This window comes from Callorhinus ursinus, unplaced genomic scaffold (assembly GCF_003265705.2).
Source record: "Callorhinus ursinus isolate GAN/ISIS: 27379988/994484 unplaced genomic scaffold, GSC_fseal_2.0 scaffold52, whole genome shotgun sequence".
Taxonomy (NCBI): Eukaryota; Metazoa; Chordata; class Mammalia; order Carnivora; family Otariidae; genus Callorhinus; species Callorhinus ursinus.
In genome coordinates, this window is record NW_027397114.1 from 7,952,240 (window position 1) to 7,965,760 (window position 13,521).

General features: G+C 53.3%; 1 protein-coding gene across 1 annotated transcript in view; it reads left to right on the top strand.

The window, feature by feature from the left end:
* LASP1 (LIM and SH3 protein 1) overlaps positions 1-13,274 on the top strand; it is a 39,839-nt gene extending 26,565 nt beyond the window's left edge. The window contains exons 5-7 of the mRNA XM_025859290.2: positions 6,981-7,107; positions 7,517-7,620; positions 10,382-13,274. Coding sequence (XP_025715075.1) covers positions 6,981-7,107; positions 7,517-7,620; positions 10,382-10,555 — 405 coding nt within the window. The 3' untranslated portion in view covers positions 10,556-13,274. The remainder of the gene's footprint in view (positions 1-6,980; positions 7,108-7,516; positions 7,621-10,381) is intronic.
* Positions 13,275-13,521: the final 247 nt, after the last annotated feature.

A 13,521-nucleotide genomic window follows, 5' to 3' on the forward strand; every position in this document is an offset into this window, starting at 1 on the left:
CACACACACACACACACACACACACACACACACACACACACACACGAGGGCTCTAATACACACACACACCTGTTTCAGTTGCTTTATAAGCCACCTCACACCCTAGAGCTTCCCCACCCATGCTGCCCAGACCCAAGGGTAAAGAGGATTAAAGAAGGCCTGTGTCTTCTAGCTCTTCGCATGGTAAGTGGGAGGGAGGGGAAGCCTTGGGCAATGGGGAAAACCTGGAATGGCTCACAAAGCTGGAGTCTTGATTCTCCAGGCCTCTGTGGCCTTTCCATTGTGAGGACACGTGCTCTCATCTACAACCCCATCTCCCCAACACATTCACTCATTGCTTCCAGCCTGTGGGTTTTAGAGGCAGAAGACAAGTAAGCGCAGTCATTCCCTACCTCCCTTTCTGGAAGGCTTCCAGAATATTCCATACCCAGTTATCGGAGGTGCTAATATCTGAGGAGCTCTGGTAACAGAACTCACTGTGGCCAAGACATCTACACCAAAGGAGATAACCATCTTATCATTAACTACAGGGCTGCAATTAGCTGATTGTCCTCTGCTCCGAGGTGGGGGAGGTGGCTTGAACCTGACCGGGTTCTGCTTTTGCAGGTTTAGCTAGGACATCTGAGGTGTGACCGACCCCAAAGCTGGAAGACTCTTGGTTTTAGTGAACACAATTAGAGTCTGTCAAATGTGAGCCTCTATAAACAGCTCTACTAGAATCACATGGGAAAGGGTTTTTTTTGGTCTTGTTTAATTTTAAAGATTTTATTTATTTATTTGAGAGAGCGTGTGTGTAAACGAGGAGGGGCAGAGAGAAAATCTGAAGCAGAGTCCGCACTCAGCGCAGAGCCGGATACGGGGTTCGATCTCACAACCTTAAGATCATGCCCTGAGCCAAAACCAAGAGTCGGATGCTTCACTGACTAAGCCACCCAGATGCCCCGATGTTGGAAGGTTTATTGAAAATGCAGGCTCACAGGCGGGCTCTTCAATAGGCTGCCTGACTCAGCATCTCTGGGATAAGGCCCAGGAACTGGCATTTTATTTTGTTTTGTTTATTTAATTTTTTAAGATTTATTTATTTGAGAGAGAGAGCAGGGAGAGGGACAGAGGGAGAAGGAGAGAATCCAAGCAGACTCCTTGCTGAGTGGGGAGCCTGACACGGGGCTCCATCCCATGACTCTGAGATCATGACCTGAGCCGAAATCAAGGAACCAGTATTTTAAACACATTCACTGGGTTCCGGTGGTGCTCAGTGAAGTTTGAGAACCATTACTTAAAAGCCTGGAAAAGCTTCACCAAGCCCTAAGTCAGAGAGTGCCAGGCCCAGCCACATCCCCAAACTCTCAGGAAGCTTGACACCCTTAGAGCCGTTAAGTAGTCCCAACCTCCAGAAGCGTTTTGGCAAAGATAAGTGTTTAGAGAGAGCCACACCTTTGTTTAGTATCCATTCTGTGTAGTTTGTCACTCACTTCCCAGGTTAGCACCCAACGACCCCTGGCTGTTTCCAGAGAGGTCAGACCATCTTGAGAAGAGATGGCTTTTACCTCCCCGGAGGAATATGTTCCAGTTTAGAGGATTTACAAGCGAGACTATTTTGAAAAAGTGTCCGGTCTCCCCCAGGTGGTGTTTAAAGGCTTTGGATGTGTGCGATCTGTCATCCATCAGATCAGTGTGGTCAGTATAATTACCATTTCTGTAAAGGCAGAACTGTCTGCTTTCTGCACTGTGACTAAAGGAGAGGCAGGGAGTAAAGCTTGGTTGAGAAGTTGGGCCATTGTCTGGTACTGAGAATGTGTGAAACTTTCTGGGGTAACTGTGTCTTCGTTAGGGGCATGGAAAGGGTTGAGAGGCTAGGGCCGCATGCTCTGGAATGCAGTGTATCCTTCTGGAATGGCCTTTGGTCCTGAGTTCCAACGGCTGTAATGCACTGGGAAATTTTCACGACTGAGACCCTTTTATGGGAGCCCCTGCCTCCGGGTAGAGTAGTTCTGCTTTTGTTTACCTTATGTACCTACTTATATATTGATTTTCTGTATACAGTCCTGTGTCTTTTTCTGTGAAATGTAACACCCAGTAACAACCCATACAGTAAACACCTGTGTTCACTGTGCAAGTCAAGAAACATTCCTGGAACTCCCCTCCCCCCCCACCTGAACTCCTCTGCTTTTAGGGCACCTGGGGGGCTCAGTTGGTTAAGTGACTGCCTTCGGCTAGGGTCATGATCCTGGAGTCCCGGACTGAGTCCCTCCTGGGGCTCCCTGCTCAGCGGGGAGTCTGCTTCTCCCTCTGACCCTCCCCCCCTCATGTCCTCGCTCGCTCGCTCTCAAATAAATAAATAAAATCTTAAAAAAAGAGCTTTTAAAGTGCTAAAAACCTAACTCTTCTACAGTGAGCGCCTATCATATATTTCACTTAATTATGCTGGAGGTTAGGACAGGCAGACCTGCTGCCTAGTCAGTCAAAGAGCTGGATACAAAGAGACCCAGAACTGGTTACTGCCCTGCCATTAGTGCAGAACTGGGTAATGTTCTACAGGACCATAAAACCATAAACTTTGGGAATATCTTCGCCACAGGCAGAAATGCTTTACATTTCTGTCAGTGAAAAGTAATTAGCAACATGTATTCTGTAAGTTAGCTTCAGTCTTTAGAGGCTGGGCCTACTCGGTAGTAAATAGTAACGTCAAACAAAAATTCCATGCCCAGGGTCAAATGACCAGGAGGCAGGCTCGTGGAATAACCTGAGTGTAATTTTTGAGAGCATGTGCTGTGCTTTCTTTTTTCTAATTTTATTTCATTTTTTAAAGATTTTATTTATTTATTTGGGAGAGGGCACAAGAGGGGTGAGGGGCAAAAAGAGAAGCAGACTCCCCACTGAGCAGGGAGCCCGATGCGAGGCTCGATCCCCAGACTCTGGGATCATGACCTGAGTGGAAGGCAGACACTTAACCAATGGAGCCTGGGGCCGCCCCTCTTTTTTCTAATTTTAATATGTAACTATATATTACTAAATGCCATAGTTTTCTTTTTCCTGACTTTAAACATATACTAGGTATTCTTTTTGTGTCTTTTTTTTTTTTAAGATTTTATTTATTTGTTTGACAGACAGCGAGAGAGGGAACACAAGCAGGGGGAGTGGGAGAGGGAGAAGGAAGCCCCCCGAGGAGCAGGGAGCCCGATGTGGGGCTCGATCCCAGGACCCTGGGATCGTGACCTGAGCCGAAGGCAGACACTTAACGACTGAGCCACCCAGGCGCCCTTTTTGTGTCTTCCTTTGGTCAACACTGGGTTTAAAGATTCATGTACATATTTGCACGTAGCTATAGGTCATTCTTTTTCATTGCCAAATAGTGTTCCATTTAATGCTTATACCACTGTTTATCAACTCTGGTGTTGGACTTGTGATTACTTCCACACGCTCTGGATGTCCCCATATTTCCTGGTGTTCACGTGGAGTGGAATTGCCGGGTCTTAGAGTTTACGATCCTTCTATCTTACCAGATAATGCTGATCTATTTTTCAAGTGGCTGTACTGATTTATTCTGTCCGCAGTGATGAGTTTCCATTGCTCAGCATCCTTAGACTTATTCGCTTTAGCCATTTTGATTGTGTGTAATGGTATCTTCTTGTGGTTTTAACTTGCATTTCTCTGATGACTAATGAAGGTGAACACAGATTCACATTTGTTTAAAAGTATATATGTGGTTAGTCTGTGATAGGGAGCAGTATTACCTGGTAGCTGAGATGTAAGGACGCAGTGTGAGAACTGGAGTCCGCTAACCCACCAGTTACCCTCCCCTGAGTGTCGGTTTCCCCATCTATAAAATGGGGGGTGATAGTGATACATAGTAGTAGAGCTGGCTGAGAAAAGGAAATGAATAATCCATGTAAGGGCACAAAATCAGCCCTCAGAAAGTGGGAGACATTGTTATAAAAAAAAATAGACTCTGGCTGGTGAGTTGATGATTCCATTCAGAGCCTATGTTCCCTTTTGGACCATGATATAGAATCATGTGGGAACGTTGTGCAGTGTCAAACCTTTGTTTTCCATCACAGTCAGGAGAGCAGGGGTTCAGAAAATAGAACGCTGGCTAGCAGAGAAAATGGGTTTCTTTATTTAGCTGTGGAATGGACCTTCCACTAGTCATTCCTGAGTCCTGGCTAGCAGGAGCCTGGGCCTCTCAACCCATGTGCACTTGGACCTTCTGGGCATAGAACAGGGTGCTCGGGGGCCCACGACAGTTCTTTATTTTTTTTTTAAGATTTATTTATTTATTTGAGAGAGACGGAGAGAGGGGAAGAGAGAGAGAGGGAGGGAGGGCAGAGGGAGAGAAGCTTTCAAGCAGACTCCACGCTGAGTGCAGAGCTGACACAGGGGCTCGATCCCATGACCCATGAGATCATGACCTGAGCCGAAACCAAGAGTCAGACGCTAAACCGACTGAGCCACCCAGGTGCCCTTGACCGTTCTTAAGCTGAGGCCCTGGTGACACCTCTGGGCTTATGGTGACCCCCATTCAGGGCTCTTGGAAGATCAAACTCTGCCGACTATGGAGCAGGGACCAGCCAGACCCCTGGAGTCTGGAAAATGTTTCTTTCCCTTTCAGATATGCAAACTCCTTTGAGCGTGCCTATTTGCTTCTCACACCATTTGGTGGGTCGGCAAAGAAATAACACAATTTTCTCATTTGCTGGGAAGGGAGGGAGAGGAAGTGGGGAGTGGTGGGGCCTATCCCAGTTAGCCTAGGCAGAGGGGCTGTGCCCTGCTTGTCCCTGCTGCGCTGGCTCTTCTTCCCTCAAAGTTAGGGTGACCTCGTGGACATCGTCCCTGTTCGAGTGAGAGGCACGCTACCCACGTTTATTCCAGAACAATAGACATGAAGTAGGACGGGGGGGGGGCTTGGGCATGTGGTCACTCTGCTCCATGCCTGTCCCCAGGAGAGGGCCTATCTAGCGGTGACTGTGTCCCTATGTCACCAGCCTCAGCCCTTCCTGAGCAATGAAAGCTCTGTCTTGGGAAGTCATTGAACTTCTGAGCACGTTTTCCTGTTCTGTAAAATGGGAATTAAAGTGTACCTGTCCAGCTTTTTTTTCTAGGGTGATTATCACCGGGGCCAGAGGAGATAATGCTCAGAGAGCCTTCGTGCGCTTGGTGTGAGTCACTGAGCAAATGGGAAGGTTATTAATATTAACAGTAACAGGTGGTATGTACGTCGGTGGCGGTGGGCAGGGTTCTTCTGTGTTCTGGCCGCCACAACTGCATCCACCTGGGGCAGCTGGCCCTAGTTTTATAAATACCTACTCCTGTGTAGTGGCTTTGTAAGGACCAAGAGCGATTCTACCAGCCACGTGTGGAAACATATGCATGTCCATACTTGCTTTCAGCTCTCGAGTCTGGTTTGGTTGCTAGACCTGGTCCGGAGCCTCAGGACCTCCTGGGAACAGATGGTACCAGAGCCTTGTTTACAGATCAGGAAACTGAGGCCCAGAGGGGTAGGGACTCTCGCAGGGTCACACTGATGACCTTCCAGGGGTGAGGCATGGGAGGGCCACTGCGCCTGTGCTGAGGGACTGAGTCTGTAGGACACTTGAGTGGGGGTAGCTCTAGGCATTGGCTCCTTGGTACAGAAAAGGAGCTGGGACCGATGTACCCTCTTCCCCAGGGCTTCCTGTCACTCCTTCATATCCAGAGAAGCTGGGCCGCCAGCATTAGGGACACCTGTCCCTCCAGTGCAGGCCTCTGTCCGCTTATACACGTGCACTCCCCTTCCCCTGGTCACTAGCTCCTGGGGTCAGGTCTCTTTTCTTCCACAGAAAGTAAACACAGGAAGCTGACCCTTCCAACCCCTAGGACAAAAGTCGGAAGGGCAATTGCCTTGTGAGCCTCAAGACCTCAGGAGGGGTGGCCCCTCCTCCTTGTCACGCCCCCCCCCCCAGTGGACAGGGGTCACTGAGGGAGTGGGGCTCAGGGACACTCGCCTTTTGCTCTTGTCTTTGGAATCTCAGAGCAGGGCACTGGCCCTGTGTCTGAAAACTTCACTCCTGGGTGCCCTTCTGAGTAGGAGTTGAGGGATCCCATAGGTTTTCAGTCTGGCCAAGGCTGGCTGCCTCCCCCTGAGGAATGGCGCTCAGCCCATCTCGCCATTTGGGGGTGGGTCCCTACTGGGGCCCAGAGGGAAGGGGCAGGGAAAGGAGGGACTGGTGGTGACCCAGACCACGCCCGCAGACCTTTAGCCCAGCTACTAAGTGTTAGCCGTGCCTGGCCGAGTGTTAACTCTTGCCCTCCTTGCAAAGCGAATGCCAACAAGTGGGAGAGAAGGCAGCAGAGAAAGTGGGAGCGGATGCCAAAAGGGACTGCCCTGGTTTGGGACAGCTCCCATCAGGCCTTGGGGCACAGAATCACTGGTTCCTTCTGCTCCAGAGAACAGGGCAGGCTTTGCTCGCCTCCCTTCCTTGATGAGAAGGGAGGACCCCACGTTGCTTGTCCTCCAGCAGAGGACAAGGGGTCCTCAGCAGAGCTCTGTGAGGTCACGCCCACAGAGGCCAAATTGCCTCATGATTAAGCACATGGGCCTCAGAATCTGCATGATTCGGGGCGACTCACTCAGCTTGTCCGTGCCTTCGTTTCCTTCTTGTTAGACGGGGACTGTCATATACCCTCTTTTGGGTGCCGACAGGCTAAAATGAGCCTGTGAGGTAGAACGCCTAGCGCAGTGCCTGGCGCCCAACAGGTACTCAGCAGGCGTCCCTGTCCTTCTCCCGCAACGCCTGAGGTAGACACTGATGTCCCGTATTACAGAGGTGGAGACTGAGGCCCAGCAAGGTTAAGTAGCTTGTCCAAGGGCACACAGGAACCTGGTCCCCTGTGCCTGTAGCCCTTGGGGAGTCTCTCCTCTCCTGGGAGATCTTAAGTGGCCACAGGAAGGGAGCTTTGCTTGGTTTGCTGAGTCCTTCACCCAGCACTTTCTGCCGCTGCAGATAAAATACCACGAGGAGTTTGAGAAGAGCCGCATGGGCCCCAGCGGGGGCGAGGGCCTGGAGCCTGAGCGCCGAGATGCCCAGGAACGGCAGCAGCTGCCCCACCACATCCCAGCCAGCGCCCCGGGTGAGCGTGAGGCCTGTGGAGGGGATGGACCTGAGAGCAGGCCCACTGTGGGATGGGGAGGAGGTTGCAGAGAATCCTTGTGCACAGGCACACCCGTGTGTGTGCTTGCACAAGCCCTCAGGCCCCATCCCAGCGGGGGTTGGGGGGTGGGGGGTGGGGGCACCATGAGCACCGGGGTCAGGGTCCGTGGTGGGTCCCAGCGTGTTGGTGGAGATACAGCCCCTGTTGCAGAGTATGCAACACCAGCAGATGTGCACGCCCAGGCAGATGAGCCTTTGAGAAGTGAGGGCTGAGCAAGGTTGCAGGGGGTGGAAGCGCATGATAGGGGCCTCGTGGGGGAAGGACGGAGGTTCTGGGAGGGATTGGGTTTGGCGTGACAGTTTCTGAGTCCTGTCCCCCCCTCTTGCAGTTTACCAGCAGCCCCAGCCACAGCAGGTGGCTCAGTCCTATGGTGGTTACAAGGAGCCTGCGGCCCCGGTCTCCATACCACGCAGTGCCCCAGGCGGGGGCGGGGTGAGTAGCTCCGGCCAGAGGGAGAGATCCTGGAGCTGGGAGGTGGGATGGGGGTCGGAAGCCTGGGGAGGCCAGAGGTGGATGGGTTCAGGGAAGGCCTCGTGGTCACAGCTCCTAGATTCTCCTTAGAAACCCAACCAGGCGGCTTGGCTTCCCTTGACCTTTGAGCCCAGCTCCTAGTGTCCTCTGCAGGTGATAGGGACCTTAGCCTCTGAGCAGACGCATTGTGGTCAGTACACCGAGCCCTGGGCTGGGGTTGGGGCCCAGCGTTCCAGCTCCGGGTGTAGCTTGCACAAGTCACACACACACACACACACACACACACACACACACACACACCCGCTTAGTTTCCTGTCTCTAGCTTCCCAGGAGCACATGAGGCACCTTTCTGTCTGGGGCCTTCCATACCTTGGTCCTGCTCCCCACTCTTCATGAGGATGACCCCCCCAACATCCTTCAGATCTCAGCTTGCCCCTGCCTCCGAGGGGTCCTCCCAAACACCCCGATGTCAAATGGGTCTCCCCTGACCTCTCTATCACCGCCCCCCCCCGCCCCACTGGTTCCCTTCCAGAGCACTTTTCCCAACTCAGAACTGTTCTGTTTGTTAACTTCTGTGTGCATCCCCTGCTGGATTTGCAGCTCTGTGCGGGCACGGCCGTGTCCTCTTGGTTCATCGGCTCTGAGCCAGGCACAGAGCAGGCACTCAGCGACATTGCCAAGTCAGTGATGAGCAAAGTAGGAAATGGGGCAGGATCAGGCTTACCACCCTTAGACTTGAAGTCCCCGGTCTGTAAACCCTGCTGCCTATCCCACGGAGGGGGCTGCTGAGCCACCCAGCCTGAGCTCCTGGCTGTGCTCAGCTCCTCTGTGCTCGGTTCCTGGGAATTGGAAGTAGTAGCTCATGGAGGAGCAGGAGAGACAATACTTAGAGAAGTAAAATAGCCTGAGATAGGGGTCCTCCTGGAGCCTCATGCCCTGGGCACAAGGGAGTAAACAAGGGATTGTCCATGCCCTGTGGGGTGCTGGGCAGGACCTGAGAAGTCATCTGTAGGATAAGATTCCAGATAGACTAGCCAGTCCTTCACATACTCGCTAAACCTGTTTTGGACACTAGGGGTTTGGCTCTGAATAAAAGACCACCTTCCCGCCATCTTGGAGCTTATATTTCAGTCAGGGAGACAAATAAGAAGGCAATGAACAAGTAGGTGTATAATATTTAAGGTCCGATAGAGGCACATGCTGGGAAGAAAAAGATAGCAGAGTGATGGGAGGGAGAGCAGCAGAGTCCTCAATAAGATGAAAGAGTGAGTGGTTCAGGGAGAAAGCAACTGCAAAGGCCCTGGGGCCAGCAGGAAGGCCAAGGCGATTAGAGGAGGAAGAGGGGAGGAGATAAGGTCAGATCCTGCAGGGGCTCGTAGGCCACAGGAAGGCCTTTGTGATTGGTGAGCTATGCTGCGTGACAGGTTTTGATTTATGTTTTTAAAGGATCACTGGTGGCTCAGTGAGCAGAGGCCACAGAAGGTTGAGGGCAGAAGCAGGGAGACGAGGGAGGAGGCTGTCGCAGGATGCAGGCGTAGCTGGCGGCTGTTCAGCCCAAGAGATAGAGGCAGAGTTGGTGATAAGAGACCAAGGTCACTTCGTGGGGTGGGGTTGACCTCTTATCCTACACATAGCCTTCGGGGCTGATGGAGCTGGTTTCTGCTGCTCGAAAGAAAGTTTGCAATTTGGTGCTGGCTGGCTCAGTCGATAGAGCATGTGACTCCTGATCTTGGGGTCTACGTTAGGTGTAGAGATTACTTAAAAATAAAATCTTAAAAAAAAAAAAAAATTTGGTGCTCAAGAAGGTGGGACACCGCTGAAGGATTTTAAAGCCAGGGAGTAACACGACCAGGTTTGCAGTTTGGAAAGCTCCCCCTGAGATCACAGTGGATGAACGGATCAGAGGCCAGAAACAGAAGGGCTGAGCAGGGGTCCCAGTGGAGTGGAGCCATGGGGGCAGATCTGGGAGGTCCTTGAGGGGCCCCTCCAGTCCTAGACCCATGGGCACACAGATCCCAGGGCCCAAGCTGGGGGACCATGAAGGCTGAGCTGACCCCTGGAGTCAAGTCCATGTAAAGGGCAGCGAGGATGTTAGAGTCTTGCCCACCAGGGGGCCTGGGTGGCTCAGTTGGTTAAGCGACTGCCTTCGGCTCAGGTCATGATCCTGGAGTCCCGGGATCGAGTCCCGCATCGGGCTCCCTGCTCGGCAGGGAGTCCGCTTCTCCCTCTGACTCTCTTCCCTCTCATGCTCTCTATCTCTCATTCTCTCTCTCTCAAATAAATAAATAAATAAATCTTAAAAAAAAAAAAAAAAAGAACCTTGCCCACCTCCAAGACCGCAGGTGGACGGCAGGTGCTTTCCCTGGGCATTTCCCAGGCCAGGGGCTTAAACTTAGGATTTTGGCTGAGGTTGGAGAGTGGAACCTCTTGTGGCCCCTGGAGATTTTTCTCCCCAGACGAAGTCTTTAAAACACGATCAAGCCTTGTATTCACTGGACCTGCTGCATTCCTGTTGCAAGAGGTGGGGCAGAGCGGTGGCAAATCTCAGTCCCTGTCCCAGAGCCTGGCTCTTCAGAGATGCCAGATAGGGCTGGAGAGGGTGATGGGTCTCAGACAGTGAGACCCGGAGGTGAGAAAATTCACGGCAGAGCCTTCCCGGCCCGCCAGCCCCGGGTTCTCTGCTCGGCCGGGCCCCAGGCTGACCGCGCCCCCACCCTTGCAGAAGCGGTACCGCGCTGTATATGACTACAGCGCTGCCGATGAGGACGAAGTCTCCTTCCAGGACGGGGACACCATCGTCAACGTGCAGCAGATCGACGACGGCTGGATGTATGGGACCGTGGAGCGCACCGGCGACACGGGGATGCTGCCGGCCAACTACGTGGAGGCCATCTGAGCCCCCGGCCCCGCCCCGCCCCCGGCCGTCTTCAGTGCATTCCACGCCATTGCATCTGTCCTCGGCGGACCTGTCCACCCTTCAGTGTCTCTGTTTTTTTAAATCTGCGACAGCTTGTTTATTCCCACCCTCCTCCAGCTTCTCTTGCCAACTGAAGCCTTGTTCTGCCACTTTTGCGGGCTCTTCCTCTGGCACGTTTTCCCCTTGACCAACTTCTCGGTTTTCTCTCTGGACGGAACAGGTGTGGAGCTCTGGGGGGGAAGTGGGGGCTGAGGCCCGGGGAGCTGGTCCAGGATTGGAGACCCGTTGGCTCCCAGGCCTCTGCCTTCTCTCTTTCCTGCCCCCTCAGACCTTCCTGCCCCTCCTCACACACCCCAACTTTCCAGGACTCCCAGGGGAGGGGCTCCGTGCATTCCCAGATGGGACCCTACCACCCTCGCCCCTGGGAGGGGCTTTGCCTCTGCTTCTCAAAGACAGGGCTGCCGGCCCTCCGAGGGGGCCCCTCACCACCCTCTCCCACTCTCAAGGACCACAGAGGAGGGTAGAGTTCCCGCGTTGGGATTCATTCGTCCCTCCCCACATGTGTTCCTTCTCACACTGTGATTTCGCTCTCCTGCCCACACAGAGCGGTGTGGGCGAGGAGCTCCCCAGGAAGCACGGCTTGAGTCAAGTGCTCTCGCCTTTCTTACTTTTAGGGACGGCTGCAGGAAGGAGGGGAACGGGGTGTTATCTCCCACAGCCCCTTTCCTTCCTCCTCTCCCCAGTCCCCAGGCGCTCCGGCTGTCTCCTGAACCACGAGCCAGCCCCCCTGAGCTCTGGGTTAGGTGGGCCACCCCCCCTCCTCCCCATGGGAAGATGTCTCAGGCCTCCCACAGCCGCCCCTCCTCGGCCCACAGCCAAGTGGACTGGAACTGTGCAAAGCCACAGGACCTCTCTGTCTCCAGGACTCCGCATGTGGGGAAGGAGCTTGTCTGTATCTGTGACAGGCTAGTGGCAATGAAGCAGTCAGGGTCCAGGCCTGTGGGAGTCTCTGGGAGGGCCCCAGGGGAGAGACGTCCCTTGTGGTTTCTTTGGTGTGAAAATTCCTCCTTTCCTTCGATTGCCAAACGGCGGAAGCCCACCCACCCCCCCTTCCAGTGTGCCGGGCAGAGGTAAAGGGGGGTGGTTGTAGAGTGGGTGGGGCTGATGTTGGGGCCCACAGCTTGCTGGGGTGAGGGTGGGGGCAGGCTTCGTGGCTCTAGGCCTATTCTTTCCCTCCCAAATCAGTGCCCCGGGCTTCAGAGGAGGGCATCAGACCACCCTGTGTCACCCACACTGGGGGTGCCTCACCGCTCCCCGGCCTCCCCCTCGCTAACCTCAGGCCCCTTGAAGCAGAAGGAGAAGGTCCCAGGGCTTCAAAACTGGAAGCACAGACCCCGGGATGAGGAAGGGAAAGATGGTGCTATCTCCAAGTCCCTTCTCGCTCGTTGGCAGCTGTGACGACCCTTGCTTGGCTTTGTTCATCTCTGGGCTCTCTCAACACCCCTCTGGGCCTCCCCCTCCTGTCTTCACCCCAGGCTCCCCAGCAATCAGGTCCTCACTGCTTGGGGGTTGATGGAATATTTTCCCCAAATCAGAAGGATGGAGAAAGGACTGTTGGCGGGGGCGGGGGAGCCCCCTGCCCGACCCATCTCCCTCCTCTGGCCCCGGCCGAGGTGAAGGCAGGTGGAGGGTCTTTATTGTTGGACGGTTTGGGGGATGAGGGAGGCAGAAAGGAAACAGTTTGGGGAGCTTTGGGGGAGGCAGCAGTCCACTACCTTTCCTCTTGATCTCAAAGCACAGCTTGGATTTGGGGACCAAAGGTCAGAGACGGCTCTTGGGGGAGGATCTGCTGGGAGTGCGGAGCGTGATGGGAGGGAAGCCTAGAGGAGCAGGAGGCGGCCTGTTTTCCCTTCGCTTTGTTCTCTTCGAAAACAAGGCAGGCCAGCCACTGGGACCTTGCTGCCGGCCCCTCTGCTGCTCCCATCCTAAAAACAGGGGACTTTTTCTTATACACCCCCAGAGAGAAGGACTGTCAGTCACACTGGTGCTGAGGGACCCAGGGGCTGCTAGGCATCCTTGCTTCTTTCCAGAACCATCCAACCCTACAAGAGCACAGAACCAAGGGTTGGGCCGAGTCCCTGGCCTTTTCATACAGTTCGCAAAGGTCTTTGGCCAGTCTAATCCCAGGAAAGATGATGCATCAAAGCTAGAATGTGAATATAACTTCAGTGGACCAATAAGAAAATACAAGAAGCCCAGTGGTGAGAAAAGTGAATTCTGTCACACTGCTTCCTATTTTCTTCCTCATGTCCCTCCAGGGAAAATGACCTTACTGCTTCATTTCTGCCTTTTTCCTCCCACATACGCACTTTTGGGCCTTTTTTTTTTTTTTTTAATAGCTGGAAAAAAAAAATACCACCCCACAAACCTGTATTTAAAAAGAAACAAATGACCATGTGAAAATTGCCTCTGTCCAAACATTTCATCCGTGTGTGTGTGTGTGTGTGTGTGTGTGTGTGTGTGAAGCCGTCGGTTCTTTTTATATGGGGTGGTTGTCTTTTCTTGGTCTGTTCTGGTCCCCTCCCTCGTGGGCTTGTGCTTGGGATCAACTCTTTCTGGCCTGTTAATGATTCTCAACATTTGACTTGGACCACAAGTGAATCTTTCTCCTGGTGACTCAATAAAAGTATAATTTTTACCTGTGGACTTGGTTTTCTCCCTGGCTCTGAAGTGCTGTGTGTGCGCGCACCAAGTGTTCGGGGCATCAGCCGGGCACCCTCCCGAACCCAAGAGCCCTGCTGCCCTTCAGGGAGAGAATGACCAGTTTGAAGGCTGTCAGCCTGGAGCAGAAGTTGGCTCTGCAATGGGGACTCGGCACCTCCTTCTCACGGAGAATTCTTCCTGCCACTCTGCACCTGCCCAGCCTGGTGGCACTCCCGGACACG